Source organism: Leptonychotes weddellii, chromosome X (assembly GCF_054177405.1).
Source record: "Leptonychotes weddellii isolate Sample4059 chromosome X, ASM5417740v2, whole genome shotgun sequence".
Lineage (NCBI taxonomy): Eukaryota > Metazoa > Chordata > Mammalia > Carnivora > Phocidae > Leptonychotes > Leptonychotes weddellii.
In genome coordinates, this window is record NC_138385.1 from 70,138,889 (window position 1) to 70,153,224 (window position 14,336).

The 14,336-nt window shown below is 52.5% G+C and overlaps 2 protein-coding genes across 3 annotated transcripts in view; both read left to right on the forward strand.

Annotated features, from left to right (window-relative positions):
- Positions 1 to 5,392, forward strand: part of CFP (complement factor properdin) — a 6,545-nt gene extending 1,153 nt beyond the window's left edge. Inside the window, exons 3-9 of the mRNA XM_006732182.3 lie at positions 1,564 to 1,739; positions 2,186 to 2,356; positions 2,482 to 2,673; positions 2,866 to 3,039; positions 3,259 to 3,450; positions 3,626 to 3,737; positions 5,161 to 5,392. Of these exons, the coding sequence (XP_006732245.2) occupies positions 1,564 to 1,739; positions 2,186 to 2,356; positions 2,482 to 2,673; positions 2,866 to 3,039; positions 3,259 to 3,450; positions 3,626 to 3,737; positions 5,161 to 5,326 (1,183 nt within the window). The 3' untranslated portion in view covers positions 5,327 to 5,392. The remainder of the gene's footprint in view (positions 1 to 1,563; positions 1,740 to 2,185; positions 2,357 to 2,481; positions 2,674 to 2,865; positions 3,040 to 3,258; positions 3,451 to 3,625; positions 3,738 to 5,160) is intronic.
- Positions 5,393 to 9,734: 4,342 nt separating this feature from the next.
- SYN1 (synapsin I) overlaps positions 9,735 to 14,336 on the forward strand; it is a 46,355-nt gene continuing 41,753 nt past the window's right edge. For both annotated transcript variants that reach the window (XM_006732176.3, XM_006732178.3), the window contains exon 1: positions 9,735 to 10,264. In XM_006732176.3, coding sequence (XP_006732239.1) covers positions 9,888 to 10,264 — 377 coding nt within the window. In that variant the 5' untranslated portion in view covers positions 9,735 to 9,887. The remainder of the gene's footprint in view (positions 10,265 to 14,336) is intronic.

The window sequence follows — 14,336 nt, forward strand, 5'->3', positions numbered from 1 at the left end:
GGGTTTCCAAGGGTGACTCCAAGGCCCCGATCATGACCATAGCTCGGGGTTTCTCAGCCTCGCCTCTATTGACATTTGGGGCCAAAAAATTCTTTGTTGTGGGGGCCTGACCTGGGCATTGCAAAGCCTGTGGTTTTTTTTTTTAAAGATTTTATTTATTTATTTGAGAGAGAGAGAATGAGAGAGAGAGAACACATGAAGGGGATAGGGTCAGAGGACGAAGCAGACTCCCTGCCGAGCAGGGAGCCCGATGCGGGACTCGATCCAGGGACTCCAGGATCATGACCTGAGCCGAAGGCAGTCGCTTAACCAACTGAGCCACCCAGGCGCCCGCAAAGCCTGTGTTTTGTAACATCCCTGGCCTCCCACTAGATGCCAGTAGCAACTCCCAACCAACTGTGACAACCCAAATCCTCCAGACATTGCCAAATGTCCCCCCAGGGGCAAAATCGGCCCTGGTTGAGAACTACTGCCATAGCTTACATTTACTGAGCACCTCCCGCGTACTGGAAGCATTAGAGGGTGGGGTACAGGTCAGGTGTGTTCTGAAGGTAGCTCAAGTCCCCTAATTGTGATGCCAGCTCACATTGAGTGCTTACTGCATACAGACATGTCGGGGTGGGAGAGTTTGGGAAATTCTCAGGGCAGCTCCAGGCCCCTAATTATGATGACACTTCACGTTCATTGATCACTGCCAGCCTACTGGATGCATTGCAGAGGTCAGGGGTAGCTGGCAGATTTCTGAGGGTGACACTGGTCTCATCATGATGCCAGCTTACATGTAATGAGCCCTTACTGAACGCCAGACATGTTTTCTAACAGCTTAGCATATATCCCAGGTACACCATGGGGATGGGAAGCTTGAGGGTTTCTGAAGGTAGCTCTGGGCCTCTAGTAATGTCAACAGTTCACATCAATTTAGTATTATGCTGTGCATGGGGTTGGGGATAGATTTGGAGTAGTTCTCTTTTAAAAAAAATATTTTTTGAGAGAGAGAGAGAGCACGGGAGCGGGAGGAGGGGTAGAGGGAGAGAGAATCTTAAGCAGGCTCCACACTCAGTGTGGAGCCTGATGCAGGGCTCGATCTCACGACCCTGAGATCATGACCTGAGCTGAAATCAAGAGTCAGACGCTTAACCGACCGAGCCACCCAGGCGCCCCAGATCCAGGGTATCTCTGACAGGGTCTCTGAGCTCACTGGGACAATAGCTTCTATTTATTAAGAACTTTTTGTTTGCCAGCTACCGAGCATGGTGGTGGCCTGGTAGGTTTCTGACAGCAGTTCTGGGCCCTTAGTCCATACATTTGCTTACTGCATGTCTGGCACTAGCCTTGGGGGACTTCAAAGTGTTCCAGGTCCCCAGTCATGAAGGTCAGTACTTACTGTGTGCCCCCCACTTCCCGTTCAATCCCTAACATCCCTAAGGGGTGCGTACCCTGATCAATCCATTCCATGTACCTTTATCCTGCACCCCTGCCTGTGCCTGCCCTCGCCCCGCAGTCCAGTACACCCCATCCTTGCCAGCTCAAGCTAGGGTAGGACACGTGTGCTCCTCTCTACAGGCCCCCACAATGGTCCCCGTGGTCTGCGTGGGCCCCCTGCTCAGTGACCTGCACTGAGGGATCCCAGTTGCGGCACCGTCGCTGCATAGGCCATGGTGGGCAGTGTGCCGAGAAGGTGGAGCCCGGGACCCCTGAGTGGCAGCTGCAGGCCTGTGAGGACCAGCCGTGCTGTCCTGGTGAGGAGGCTCAGCGAGGCAGGCCAGCGCTGCCTGTCGCCTGGCCCTGGGAACGCACAATCAGTGCAGGGGCCCTGAGGGCAGGACTGCGCCTGATGTTTGTGAGGCGCTGAGGAAGAGGCCGGTGTGGCTGGAGGAGAGTTGTGGGAGGCAAGGTCAAAGGGGGGCCCGATCCTGTGGGCCACGGTGAGGACGCTGGCTTTTATTGTGTGGTTGTGGGCAGAGGAGAAATGTGATCTGACTTGGGTTGTGTCAGATCCCTCTCACTGTCCGGAGGAGGGCGGATGGTCTGTGGTGAGGGCTGAAGCAGCGGGACCCGCGGGAAGGCTACTGCAGTCATCCGATGGTGGACTGGGTGTGGCAGAGGACGTGGGGCACACAAGGAAGCGAAGACCCCTGAATGATGCCCCCACTTCCCTCCTGTCCCCCTCTCTTCTCTTCCATAGAGATGGGTGGCTGGTCTGACTGGGAGCCCTGGATGCCTTGCTCTGTCACCTGTTCCAAAGGGATCCGGACCCATCGGCGAACATGTAATCAACCCACCCCCAAGTGTGGGGGCCACTGCCCAGGAAAGCCACAGGAGTCTGAGGCCTGTGACACCCAGCAGGTCTGCCCCAGTGAGTGAAGGCCACTGATGTGGGCACCCAGGGTGGGTCTGGGGGTTACAGCAGGGAACTTCCAGGGTGGGAGGACTTCAAGTGTGACCACACTTGGTGTCCCCCCAACCCCCACTCCACCACAGTACATGGGGCCTGGGCCGCTTGGGGTCCCTGGGGCCACTGCTCGGGGTCCTGCCACGGTGGACCCAGCGCACCTACCCAGAGACGAAGCCGCACGTGTTCTGCACCTGAGCCCTCCAAGAAGCCTCCTGGGAAGCCGTGCCCAGGGCTGAACCACGAAACCCGGCCCTGCTCTGGCCTGCCACCCTGCCCAGGTACACAGGGATGAGGCCCCTGACACTCTGTTCTCGATTCAGTCACCGATGCTCTGCCGTTTCAGGGGACAGAGATCTTAGACCATGTGACCATGGAGCTCTTCATTTTGGGGCAGTCCGCCTCAAGGGTCTAGGGGCTGATGGGGAGATTGAGATGACCTTTCTTCTCACTCCTATCCCCCACCCCCACAGTGGCTGGGGGCTGGGGGGCATGGGGTCCTGTGACCCCCTGCTCTGTGACCTGTGGCCTGGGGCAGACCCTGGAAAGACGGAAGTGTGATCACCCTGTGCCCCAGCATGGGGGCCCCCCCTGTGCTGGTGAGGCCACCCGGACCCACATCTGCAACACAGCTGTGCCCTGCCCTGGTCAGTAGCTCAAGATGTGCCATCTCCATGCCTAAGCCCCTCACCCATCCCTGCTGCTAATGCCTTGTTCCTGCCTCAAATGCCCCCATTCCTGGCCCTGTTGCCTCGGCCCCACCTCTGACCACCGCCGCTCCTTCCCCCCGGTCGTCATTCCTTCCTCTGAATCCCCTCACTGGCTCCCTTCTTTGGTGCAAGCCCTGGTTGCCCCTGTCTCTGCAGTGGATGGAGAGTGGGGGTCATGGGAGGAGTGGAGCCCCTGCATCCGTCGGAACATAAACAATATCAACTGTAAGGAGATCCCGGGCCAGCAGACACGCTCGAGGAGCTGCAAGGGCCGCAAATTTGATGGACGGCGGTGCCTCGGGCAACAACAAATTATCCGTCACTGCTATAACATCCAGCAATGTAGCTGTGAGTGCCCCCACCCCCGGCCGACTCCACTGTGAGGGTGGGGCAGCCTGTGCGGGGGGGGGGGGGGGCTCTGACTCTACCTTGGACCCCATGTTCCTGCTGCCTCTCTGTCTCTCTCTGTTTCTCTCTCTCTCTCACCACCTCCACTGAGACCTCTCATTCTGACTCATTGCAGGGAAAGGCTCATGGTCGGAGTGGAGTTCCTGGGGGCTATGCATGCCCCCGTGTGGACCCAACCCCGTCCGCACCCGCCAGCGCCTCTGCACGGCCCAGCTCCCCAACTTCCCGTGAGTGAGGGGGCAAAGCGTGCCCAGGAGGGGGTCATGATATCCATATGTGAGCAGTGAGGGTGGGAGAGTCGGCTCAGCTCCCCACAACCAGGGCATCCTCCGCTGGGTCTAAGATGCCTGCCTTGACGAGTGTCCTCTCCCTCCTGCTGGAAGAGGAAAGTCACTAAAGAAGCAGCCGAGAAAGAGGATCCTGAGGGGAGAATGAGTAGCCTCTGTGCCCTTTTACCTTTCATTCAGTCCCCCAGCCATCCAGCCACTCAGCCAGTCCTTCCTGTGACCATGCACTCGGCCCTCTCGGTTACCCATGCTTCCATTTGCCCCTTCAGTCACTCAGGCCTTCATCCACTTACTCATTCCTTCAGCCACCCACATCTCACCCAACGTCTCACCGCCCCAAGACGCTTGAGGCCTTTTCGGCAACACTTGCAGACACACAGAACCCAGGTCCCGTGGGTCCCCTGAGGGATCCAGGTCAGCAGGGCCCTGACAGAAGGCTGATGCAGAGCAGTTGGTACATGGAAAAGGGGCTGACACCTCGCGCTGGATCCAGGAAGCTGATCAGGGGTCACTCGGCAGGAAGGGGTCAGGAAAGGCATTCCCAGTGTCAAGACTGTGTGAGCAGAGTCCTGGATACTGGTGACCAACTGCCCAAAGCTGGTTTCCTGGTGGCCCAGGTGTTAGAGAGGGTGTAAACACTCACTCCTCCCTTCTTTATTTCCACATAGTCAAGCCACTAGATGAAATGGGCTATTTTCAACTCATGGAAGGCCTGCCATCTGGGAAATGGTCTCCGATTCTGGGGTTTCTAGTAGGTCCTGAAGATGAGTTAGAGGTGTTGAATGGAGGCAGGAAGCACTTGACAGAGTAGGGAAATGAATGGATTTGATTGAGGGAATGGGGGTGAGAGTGAATGAATGGAATGCTTGTTTCGTGGGAGGAACAAGCCAGGCAAAGACCATTCTGGATGTGGGACTAAGTCTGGATAAAGTGGAAGAGAGAGGGATTGGCTTGGGCCAGGCATGTGGGCCCAAAAACAAGACCTCAAATACCAGGCAAGGCATTTGGGTTTTTTTTTCCCCCCAGTGGGCAATGGGGAGAGATGTGAAGGGTTTTGGAGGTAAGAGAAGGTAGCTCTTGTCAACGAGTAACAATTACTAGCATTTATTGAGTACTTACTGTGTACCAGACACCACTCTGAGCACTTTACCAAAATTAACTAATTTATCCTCACTCAGCCCAATATGGTGGGTATCATTATTCTTCTGATTAGTCCCATTTTTCAGATGAGCACAGGGAAGATAAAGAAATTGCCCAATATCTCATAGCTAACAAATAGTTAGCTCAAACTCAGTAAGAGTTTGTCGAATGCATTCTTGCCCTCCCTGAGCTTCTCCCCTCCATTCCCCCTCTAATGCCCCAGGCCCACCATTACCGTGGTCGAAGGTCAGGGTGAGAAGAACGTGACCTTCTGGGGAAAACCATCAGCACGGTGCGAGATGCTGCAGGGGCATAATACGGTGGTGGAGGAGAAACGGCCATGTCTACACGTGCCTGTCTGCCAAGACCCTGAGGATGCGCAGCCCTAACACCGCCCTCTCCCACTCTGACCCCTTGCCCTCCCAGACCTCAATAAATGGGCCTCTTCCCCAGGAGTGGGGCAATAGCATCTTCTAGGCCAAAGGGCACGGCACGGGCAGAGATGCAGTGGCTTGTTGTGGAAAACAGTATTTTCCACCGTGGTCACAGCTGGGCAGGAGGGAAGGGGAGTATCCGTCCCTTCGCCGCTGCCTCAGCCCCAGGGTCTGCCCCCCCGCCCCAACCACCCCCCAACCCCTTGCGTGGCGTCCCGGGGCGTCCAGCACGTCCTTCTGCAGAGCTCCGCGTTATGGGTTTTCTGGTTGGCTACTCGCCTGGCCGGCACTTTTTGATTGGCCAGCGTGCCTACGTCCCCCCCCCCCCCCCGCCCGCCGGAGCCTCTCGGCTGGCGGGTTCCGCATCAATCCCGCTCTGAGCCGCGGCAGAGGCGGCAGAGGCGTGGCTGGGGTTGGCACCCAGCCGCGTGAACACCTGCACCCACCCACTCCCAACAGCCCAGATCCAATGCCGCAATTAGCGGGGACCGAAAGAGGGGTGGCGGTTGGCGGGGGGTGGACCGAAGAAGTGCCTGTGAGGTGCTCTGAGCTGGGGCGGGAGCGAAGAGAAGCCAGAGTCAGCATCTGCCAGAAGGAGCCCCTCTGACAAACCCAGACACAGATTCCTTTAGTATTTGTGCATTCATTCAACACTTTATAGCGTCTACAGCATACTAGAACGAAGTCTGGGCATCTGGGGTGGAGGAGGACTGGTAGAAGGAGAGGACATGTGAGCGAGGGAACAAACTCAGAATATGTGATCCTTTCGTTGAACATTTTTTTTCAACACTTATCAACGCGTACTGTATACTAACAATAGCGCTGGACATCATGGAGACAAGAGGAGTCAGAACAGCACGTGTCTCCACAGTGAAGGGAACAAACCCAGACACTAAAGCTGTTGGCATTTGCTCAGTGTTGCACTAATTAGAATTTACTGAATGCTGAGCCCCTGGTGATGAGGCAAATCATAAGAATCATCATAATTATGGTATTAGCTAATACTTATAGAGTGCTTGCCGTGTGCCTGGTAGTGTTTTAGGTTGCACAGCATGAATTCATTTACTCCACAACAAGCCTATGAGGGTCACTATTATCATTATTCCCATTTACAAAGGCACAGAAAGGTAGCAGGCTGGACATTTGAAGCACGATGTGTGCTATGAGTGGAGGGACGCCTCTATGGAAGGGTTCAGATGGGAGATGCGTGACACCTGGATTCTGTCAGGGTGCTCACTTCTCTGGGTCGGTTTCCCCCCATAAAATAGGTCAGTTGATGGGTTGAAATAAAGACAAAGTTGAATTTTTGGTCATCTTGGGAAGAATGAGCTGAAGGGAGTGATTCTGGTTGCTTACTACAGGGTATGAGAGGTATGTGTCTACAAGAGAGTGGAACTTTGCACATCATGAGACACATATCTTTGTGTATGTGTGATATGCAGACCTATGGGCCTGTGCAAGAATTAAGGATGTATTGAGTGTATGTGGAGTGCATGTAAAGTTACAACCATGTGTGCACCATAACAGTCTGAGTTATAGGTGTGTGTGTGTGTGTTTGTGTGCACGTGCACACATGTACATGTGCATTAAGATGTGGATAATACATGTGTGTGAGTTTTAAACATGGGTACAATACTGATTACAAACATATGTCAGGGGTGTGTGTTTCAGAGTCATTGCTCACTAATGCACAACAAAGAAAATCATTCCTGGAGCCCCTTCTGTTCGTTCATTCCTGCTGGAGACGATGGAGACAGTGCAGAGGAGGCTTACCTCTGCCTCAGGGAGTTGAGACACTCCTGAGGGGAATCCTCATTCTTCTGCTAAACAACCTCCAAAATATTAATTTCTGGAAACCGAGCCACCTGGAGAAAGGGACTGATGCTGGGGGCCATGAGTACTAGAAACGTGGGAATGGGGGCCCTGGGAAGAGGCATTCTGGAGACAGATTCCTAAGGAGCCCAACTTCTGACTCCCAGAGGAGCCAGAGAGGTCTGTTGACTTGCAGCTGCTCCTATCCCCTAGAGAGGGCACCATGGGTCCAACACAGCTTGTTTACTTCAGTTACTGAGCAAAAAACTGAGAAGCACATACTTCTAAATGTTGGAAAATACATGATTCATGGGAGCTCCCCATCTGGGCAACACTGGGATATGGAATGCCGGAGAGAGCATCCAGGAAGGAGAGGGAAGGAATGGCCAAAGCGAAGGCCTGGAGGTGGGACTGAAGCTGCCTGGCATGGAGGAGGGAGTAGAGAATGGTTTGGAAGTATTGAACTTGAGGACTGGGGAGGCTAGGGTAAGAGGGGATGGAATCTGAGTCCTGGGGAAGGGGACTTCCTGGAGACCTTGGCCAAAGATGATCCTTGAGAGAGAGAGGTAAAGGACATTCCTGGCAGAAGTCACAGCACATGCAAAAATATAAAGGTTGTCTCCTCCCCCCACCAGCCGCCCACACCCTTAGAGATGGGTCAGGTGATCATCTTGATAGATGAGGAAACCAAGTCTCAGCAGGGTTAAGTCACTTTCCCAGGGGTATGGTGGAGGTCTATTTTGAACTTCAAGCACTCTGACTCTAGACTCCACACCTTTACTACCTTGTTTATACGAACCAAGGATTTAAAGAATAAAGAATGAACAAATGAATAAGTGGATGATTCACCTGAAAATCCTGCAAGCAGAAGAGACTCCAAATCTGCCTATTTCTTACCGTATCTTCTTCTACCTCACTTGGTCCACCATCATCACTCACTATGGCCCACAAGGACCTGCTCAGTCTGGTCCCTGCTAACCTCTCTGACCCCATCTCCTGCCACAAACCCCCCTTGCTCACTTTGTTTCAGCCACACTGGCACCTCTTTCTAGCACATTCTTTTAAAAAAAAATGCATGGATCACAAAGTGAACATGGCCTTTTGGGAATGAATTGGAGGTCTTGGATTCCTTCATCTGTAAAATGGGTATGTTTCCCACCCCATAGTATTGTTGTAAGGGTTGGATGAAACAATACACCTAAACAGCTTAGTTGGGTGCTGCCAACAAATGATTGTTTTTAAATGGATTCATGCTTTCATTGTAGTCAGGATCTTACAGGAGCTGAGGGGATGGCTTCCACAGCCCCCCTCTGCCTGGACTATAAAGGTAATTTGCTCATGTGGCAAACATTATTTGGCACCTACTGTGTGCATACCCTAGGATGGGTCTGCCTCTGTCTGTGGAAAGTTCTCCGGTGCAGGGGAGTCAGCCATGGGCACTGATATCAGGTGGTTATGGTGGGTTTTGGCTTATCCAGGGCAGAGCGATGGGGGCATACAGACTGAGTGTGTGTGTAGGGCCCCGGGGGGTGGGGGACAGAGATGGACACACATCAGGTCTGGAGCTTCAGGGAATGGGTCTGTGTGGCAGATCTAGGTTTATCATGATCGTCTGTGGGTATGTGATTTGTCTGGGTGTGCATGTTCGTGTGAGTTTCCTTGGGTCTCTGTGTGTAGGTGTGGTGCCTGTGTGTGTGTGTGTGTGTAGGCATATATGCATGCATGCCCATGTGTGTTACCCCGGGCTTGTGTATGTCTGTATAGATACCTAGATCGGAGTGTTCTCCGTCTGTACGTGCCTCCATGTGTTTCTTTACTTTTGTGTGTGTCTATGTGTATCTCCACGTGTGTGTCATTCCTGTGTGCCTCCAGGCCCCAGCAACCCAGGGCAAGCGTGTGTACCCCGCCCAAGTGTCCAAGTTTGCCTGTCTGATGCTGTCTATGCCACCCCAGCACCCTCTCTCTGCCTAGCTGAGCCCATATGGATATAGGAAATTGATCTCCCCTCACAGGGTACTGCTTGTGACCCCCATCTGTCGCGGTGAGGAGGTTATTTCTCTACTTTTGAGTCTCTGCGTGTGCCTCCATTCCCCCCCTCCACCCCCCCTCATGCCTTCTGTGGTGAATATCAACACTGGAAACTGAGTATCTGCAGAGAATCCTGCGTGTGGGTGCGACCGGGTGTGAAGACCAGAATGAGGCGGGGTTGGGGTCTTGCCTGACCACTCACCCCGACCCTCCCAACAAGTATCTACCCCGCCCCCACTCCCCAAATTGCGCATCCCCAATCGGACGAGGGGGAGGGGAAACAGGATGCGGCGTGGCGCGTGCGCACTGCCGCCTTCAGCACCACGGACAGCTCCTTCGCCCCCGCCTGCCGGCGCGTGCCACCGCCTCCCCAGCACTGAAGGCGCGCTGACGTCACTCGCCGTTCCTCCCCAAACTCCCCTTCCCGGTCGCCTTGGTCGCGTCCGCGCCGCCGCCGGCCCAGCTGGACAGCACCACGAAGGGCGCGAGATAGGGGGGTACGGGCGCGACCATCCGCGCTGCGGCGGCGGCGACTCAGCGCTGCCTCAGTCTGCAGCGGGCAACCGAAGAGTCGCGTCGTGCCCGAGAGCGCAGCAGTGCTCCTGGGCCCCGCGCGGTCCGCCCCCGCGGCTGCTGACCCGACTGCTCCTAGGACCCCCTGCCCCGCGCCGCAGCCATGAACTACCTGCGGCGCCGCCTGTCGGACAGCAACTTCATGGCCAATCTGCCAAATGGGTACATGACAGACCTGCAGCGCCCGCAGCCACCCCCGCCGCCGCCTGCTGCCCCCAGCCCCGGAGCCACGCCCGGTCCCACGACTGCCACTGCCGAGAGGGCCTCCGCGTCCGCCCCTGTGGCCTCTCCGGCTGCCCCTAGTCCCGGGTCTTCGGGGGGTGGTGGCTTCTTCTCGTCGCTGTCCAACGCGGTCAAGCAGACCACGGCGGCCGCGGCGGCCACCTTCAGCGAGCAGGTGGGCGGCGGCTCTGGGGGCGCAGGTCGTGGGGGCGCTGCCGCCAGGGTGCTGCTGGTCATCGACGAGCCCCACACCGACTGGTAAGCCACTGCCGCGGACGTCTTCCCGCGGGCCTGGGTCCCCAGATCGTTCCGCGACGAGCACTTACCAAGCACCGCTTGTGTGCCAGGCACCTGGCCCCCTAGCCCAAACCCTTTTCCTCTAAATTATTATGCTGGGTGCTTCCTGTGTGGCCCGCCCTTGCCCCGCACCCGGCCTTCTCGATCCATACAGGGAGCAGTTATCGGGCGCCTGCTGTGTACCTCCTTCCCAAAAGCCTTGGCTTCGGTATATCCTGTGAGCATTCGGGAGCCTAATGTGCCTTGCCCCCCCTCCCCCAACCCTCACCCCAAAGGCCTTGTCCTTTAATGGATCTTGTGAGCATTTATCAAGTACCTGCAATGTGCCTTGTCCGGGAGCCCTTCCCCAAAGCCTTTGGCTTCCATGAATTTTGTGAACATTCATTGAGAGCTTGCTATGTGTCTTGTCCCCCTCAAACCTTGTCCTAAGGCCTTCTCTCTAATAGATCTTGTGAACATGTACCCAGAGTGTGGTATGTGCCCCAGCCCAACCCTCCCCCCAAAGACCCTTTAAGCTATTCAGTGAACATTGATTGCCTGCTGCGGAACTCTTCTCACCGAAAGTGTTGCCTTTAATGGATCCTGTGAGCCTTTATTGAATGCCTTCTGTGTGTCCCAACTCTAAGTCCCCTCTCCAAGGGCTTATTTCTCTAAAGGATCTAGAAAGCATCTATTAAATGCCTGGTGTATGCCCTACCTCCAAACCCCTTTCCAAACATATTTTGCTCAAATGAGTCCCATGAGCATTTTTTAACCTTCTGTGTGTGACTCATCTTCAGACTCTTCCCAAAATCCTTTTCCTCCAGTGGATCTAGAAGGCATTTATTGAGTGCCTCGTTTCTCCTCCATTCTCAAGCTACTTCAAAAACCTTTCCTTTGGTAAACCCACCTAGCATTTATCACCTGCCTGCCGTGTGAGCCTTCTCTAAAGCTTCTTTCCTCCAGTGTATTGAGAAAGCATTTATTGTGTGTGTCTGCTATTTACCCCATCCCCAAACCCTTCCCCAGTGGCTTCAGTCTGCATGTGTTGAACACCTTCTGCATGACCCAAGGTGTTCAACACATGCATAGACCTCAGACCTTCTCCATAAAGGCTTGCCTCCAGTTAATACAGTGATCAAATATCTAACACTTGTGTGCACCATTTCAGTCCTCTTTCCAGAGGCCTTTTCTTTTTAATCACCCCTTGGAGCATTCATGGAGCACCACCGTGTGCCTGATTCTATGCCCTCTCCACAAAAGCCTTTCCTTTCACTGATGGAGAATCAAGCTTACATAGGTCAAGCTTCTGCAACCCCATTCCCCTTCCCCGAAGACGTTTCCTCCAATGGATCCAGTGATTGTATGCCCACCCCTAGTCCCCCCCGCCCAGAAAGACCTTTTCTTTTAATGGATCCAGTGAGCATTTATTTATGTATTGTCTGCCAGGTGCTCGATTCTAATCACCTTCCCCCAAAGGCCTTTTCCTCCAGTGGCTCCTGTGAGCATTTATGGAGTGCCATCTGTGTGCTCTATGTTCCCACCTTCTTCCCAAAGTCTTTTTCTTTTAGTGGATCCGGTAAGCATATATGCAGTGCCTGCTGTGTGGAGGGAGTAGACACCCCTTCCTTACCCGTAGAAGAAACTGCGCTGGTCATAAAGCCTCTCCCTAGGGTCCTTTCTTTTGATAAATCTAGAGCCCAAGTTATCAGGATTACCCCTTTTCCACTCCCCTCAGTGTCCCTAGGATTCCCTCTCCCAATCTTAAGTCCATACCCCAAAAGGTCTTTCTTCTACTTAAGCCAGTAAACACTTAGTGAGTTCCTACTATATAAGGGCCATTCTCAACGTCTTCTTTCCAAGTCTGAAAGTTGCTGCCCCGTCTCAAGACCTCTCTCTCCAGGGGTCTACTTCAGCCTAAATTTATTGAGTACCAGCTTTTTACTGGTTAGATCACCCCTCCCCCCAGGAGCCTTTACCCAGCAGCCTTTCTCTCTATTCAGAGCCATTTATTCATTCTACAGGTATTTATTGCATAGTTCCCATGTGTCAGAGTGTGGGAGGCATCCATTTAGCATTACTATATACTAGGAAGAACCCTCCTTCAGCTCCCTTTCCTTCTAATCCCAACCACCAGCTGGATTCTCTATACCTTTTTCTCCATTCAACCCCACAGTCGTTTAATAAGCACTTATTGTATACGAAGGACCCCATATTCAATGCCTCTTTCCCTCTCCCTCTTGAAGCCCTAATTCCCCTTCGACCATCTCCATCTGACCTTTGACACTACGCAATCTGGAAAGCTCACAATGTGCACCTACTGTATTCTGGCTAGGTCCCCTCCCGCACTTCTTAGCCATCTTCCCAACTGCTTCCCCCCGCCACATTAATCCAAAAAGCATTTATTAATCTCTGACTATATTCTTTTCAAACAACCACATCCCTCTTTTCTCCATCAATCCATAAAGCAGTTCTTGAACACGTACTATAATTCCTCCACCAACACCCACTCACACAGGAGCCATCTTCTTAGCTAAATTTGCTCCATTGAAGTCAACAAACCTTAACAGGGCCCCTGCCGTATATTGGTAACCACTCTCCTTTAGACTTCACTTCCCCACTCCTATACTCCAGGAAGTTTCTTTGCTGCGTTTTCCTTTGTTCCATCAAACATTTATTAATCATCTCCCGAATACTGACAAGACCCTCCCCTTTCCATAATTACAACTCCAGTGTTTTCCATTTTTTTCTAAGTTGTCCAGCAAACATTTATTGAGCTCCTGTTAAATTCAGTGAAAGATTCTTCCCTTTCCCTTCTGCATCTCAGAACCGCCCCCCCCCCTTATCCCAGCAGCTGCTCTAGTCTTTTCTTCTAGTCAATCTAGCAAATGTTTATTTAGTGTCTACTATAGATGGGGTGGGATGGACAAAGGGAGAGGGCCTGTGTACGCACACCAGGCTCAGCGTGGGGAACAGAGACCTCTACATCACCTGCCTGCAGATTTTGCAAGTACCATCCGAGCTTTGGGGATTTCAGCCTGGAATAAAGGAGGTGTTGTGCAAACTCCATAATGGACTGTACACCTAGATAGAGTCTGACACCTTTTCCACCAAACCTCACCACTCTCACTCTTTCCTGGGTCTCAAGTCCTCTGTGGCTCATGGTTGCAAACTCTGAGCTGAGAATCAACTCCCCTTTTTAGAGATAATTTAGCCCACCGGGACTATGGGTCACCTATTGGCTTGTGACCAGCACTTCATTTTCTTTATGCAGTAGTATAAATGAAAATAGAATCTAACAAGAATATATTACACGTAGTAAGTGGAATTATTACTATTTAGTGGAACTGTTACTCCAAGAAATAGAATCAGCAATGTATGCCATATGTTATATATGACAGATGCCCTATCATGTATTTGCTATATAATAGGTTTATAGTATATAATACATATATATGTGTATGTTTTTCTTCATGAAATGAGATAAAATAGAACAGGAAATATTAGACTCCATTGCACATAGTAAAGGTAATCATCTACTGAAACTTTCATTCCAATTATATATGTATGTTTATATACCTTCTAGGTACATACACACTTAGTATGTAATATGCAATATATGATATGTTACATAAGCCATACTATATTATATTTGCTGTATAACATTAGAGGTGTCATGTATATATTACATATATAGGGTAGGTTATTGTGTATCTATGTATATAGTGGGTTATATAAACTCTATCTCTTCTTGTGGCTTCTTTTCTTAGACTTCCCTGGAAGCAGGCCCTGAGACTCTGAGGTTTGTGTGCAGATTTATTGGGGAGAGCTCTTGGGAACACCACCTGTTGCGGGGGAGGAGTGAGGGAAGCAGGATTTAGCAGAGGGAAAGGTTGAGCTATGATGCAGCCACAACAGAAGCCTCAGCCCATCCTCTGGGGGAGCTCTGGAGCTAGGATGACCCTTCAGAGTTACCTCCATTGAGGCGGGGTATCCAGGCTTTTGTATTCTTACATCAGTCAATCCTTAGGCGCAGGCTCCCCCCCCCCCCCCC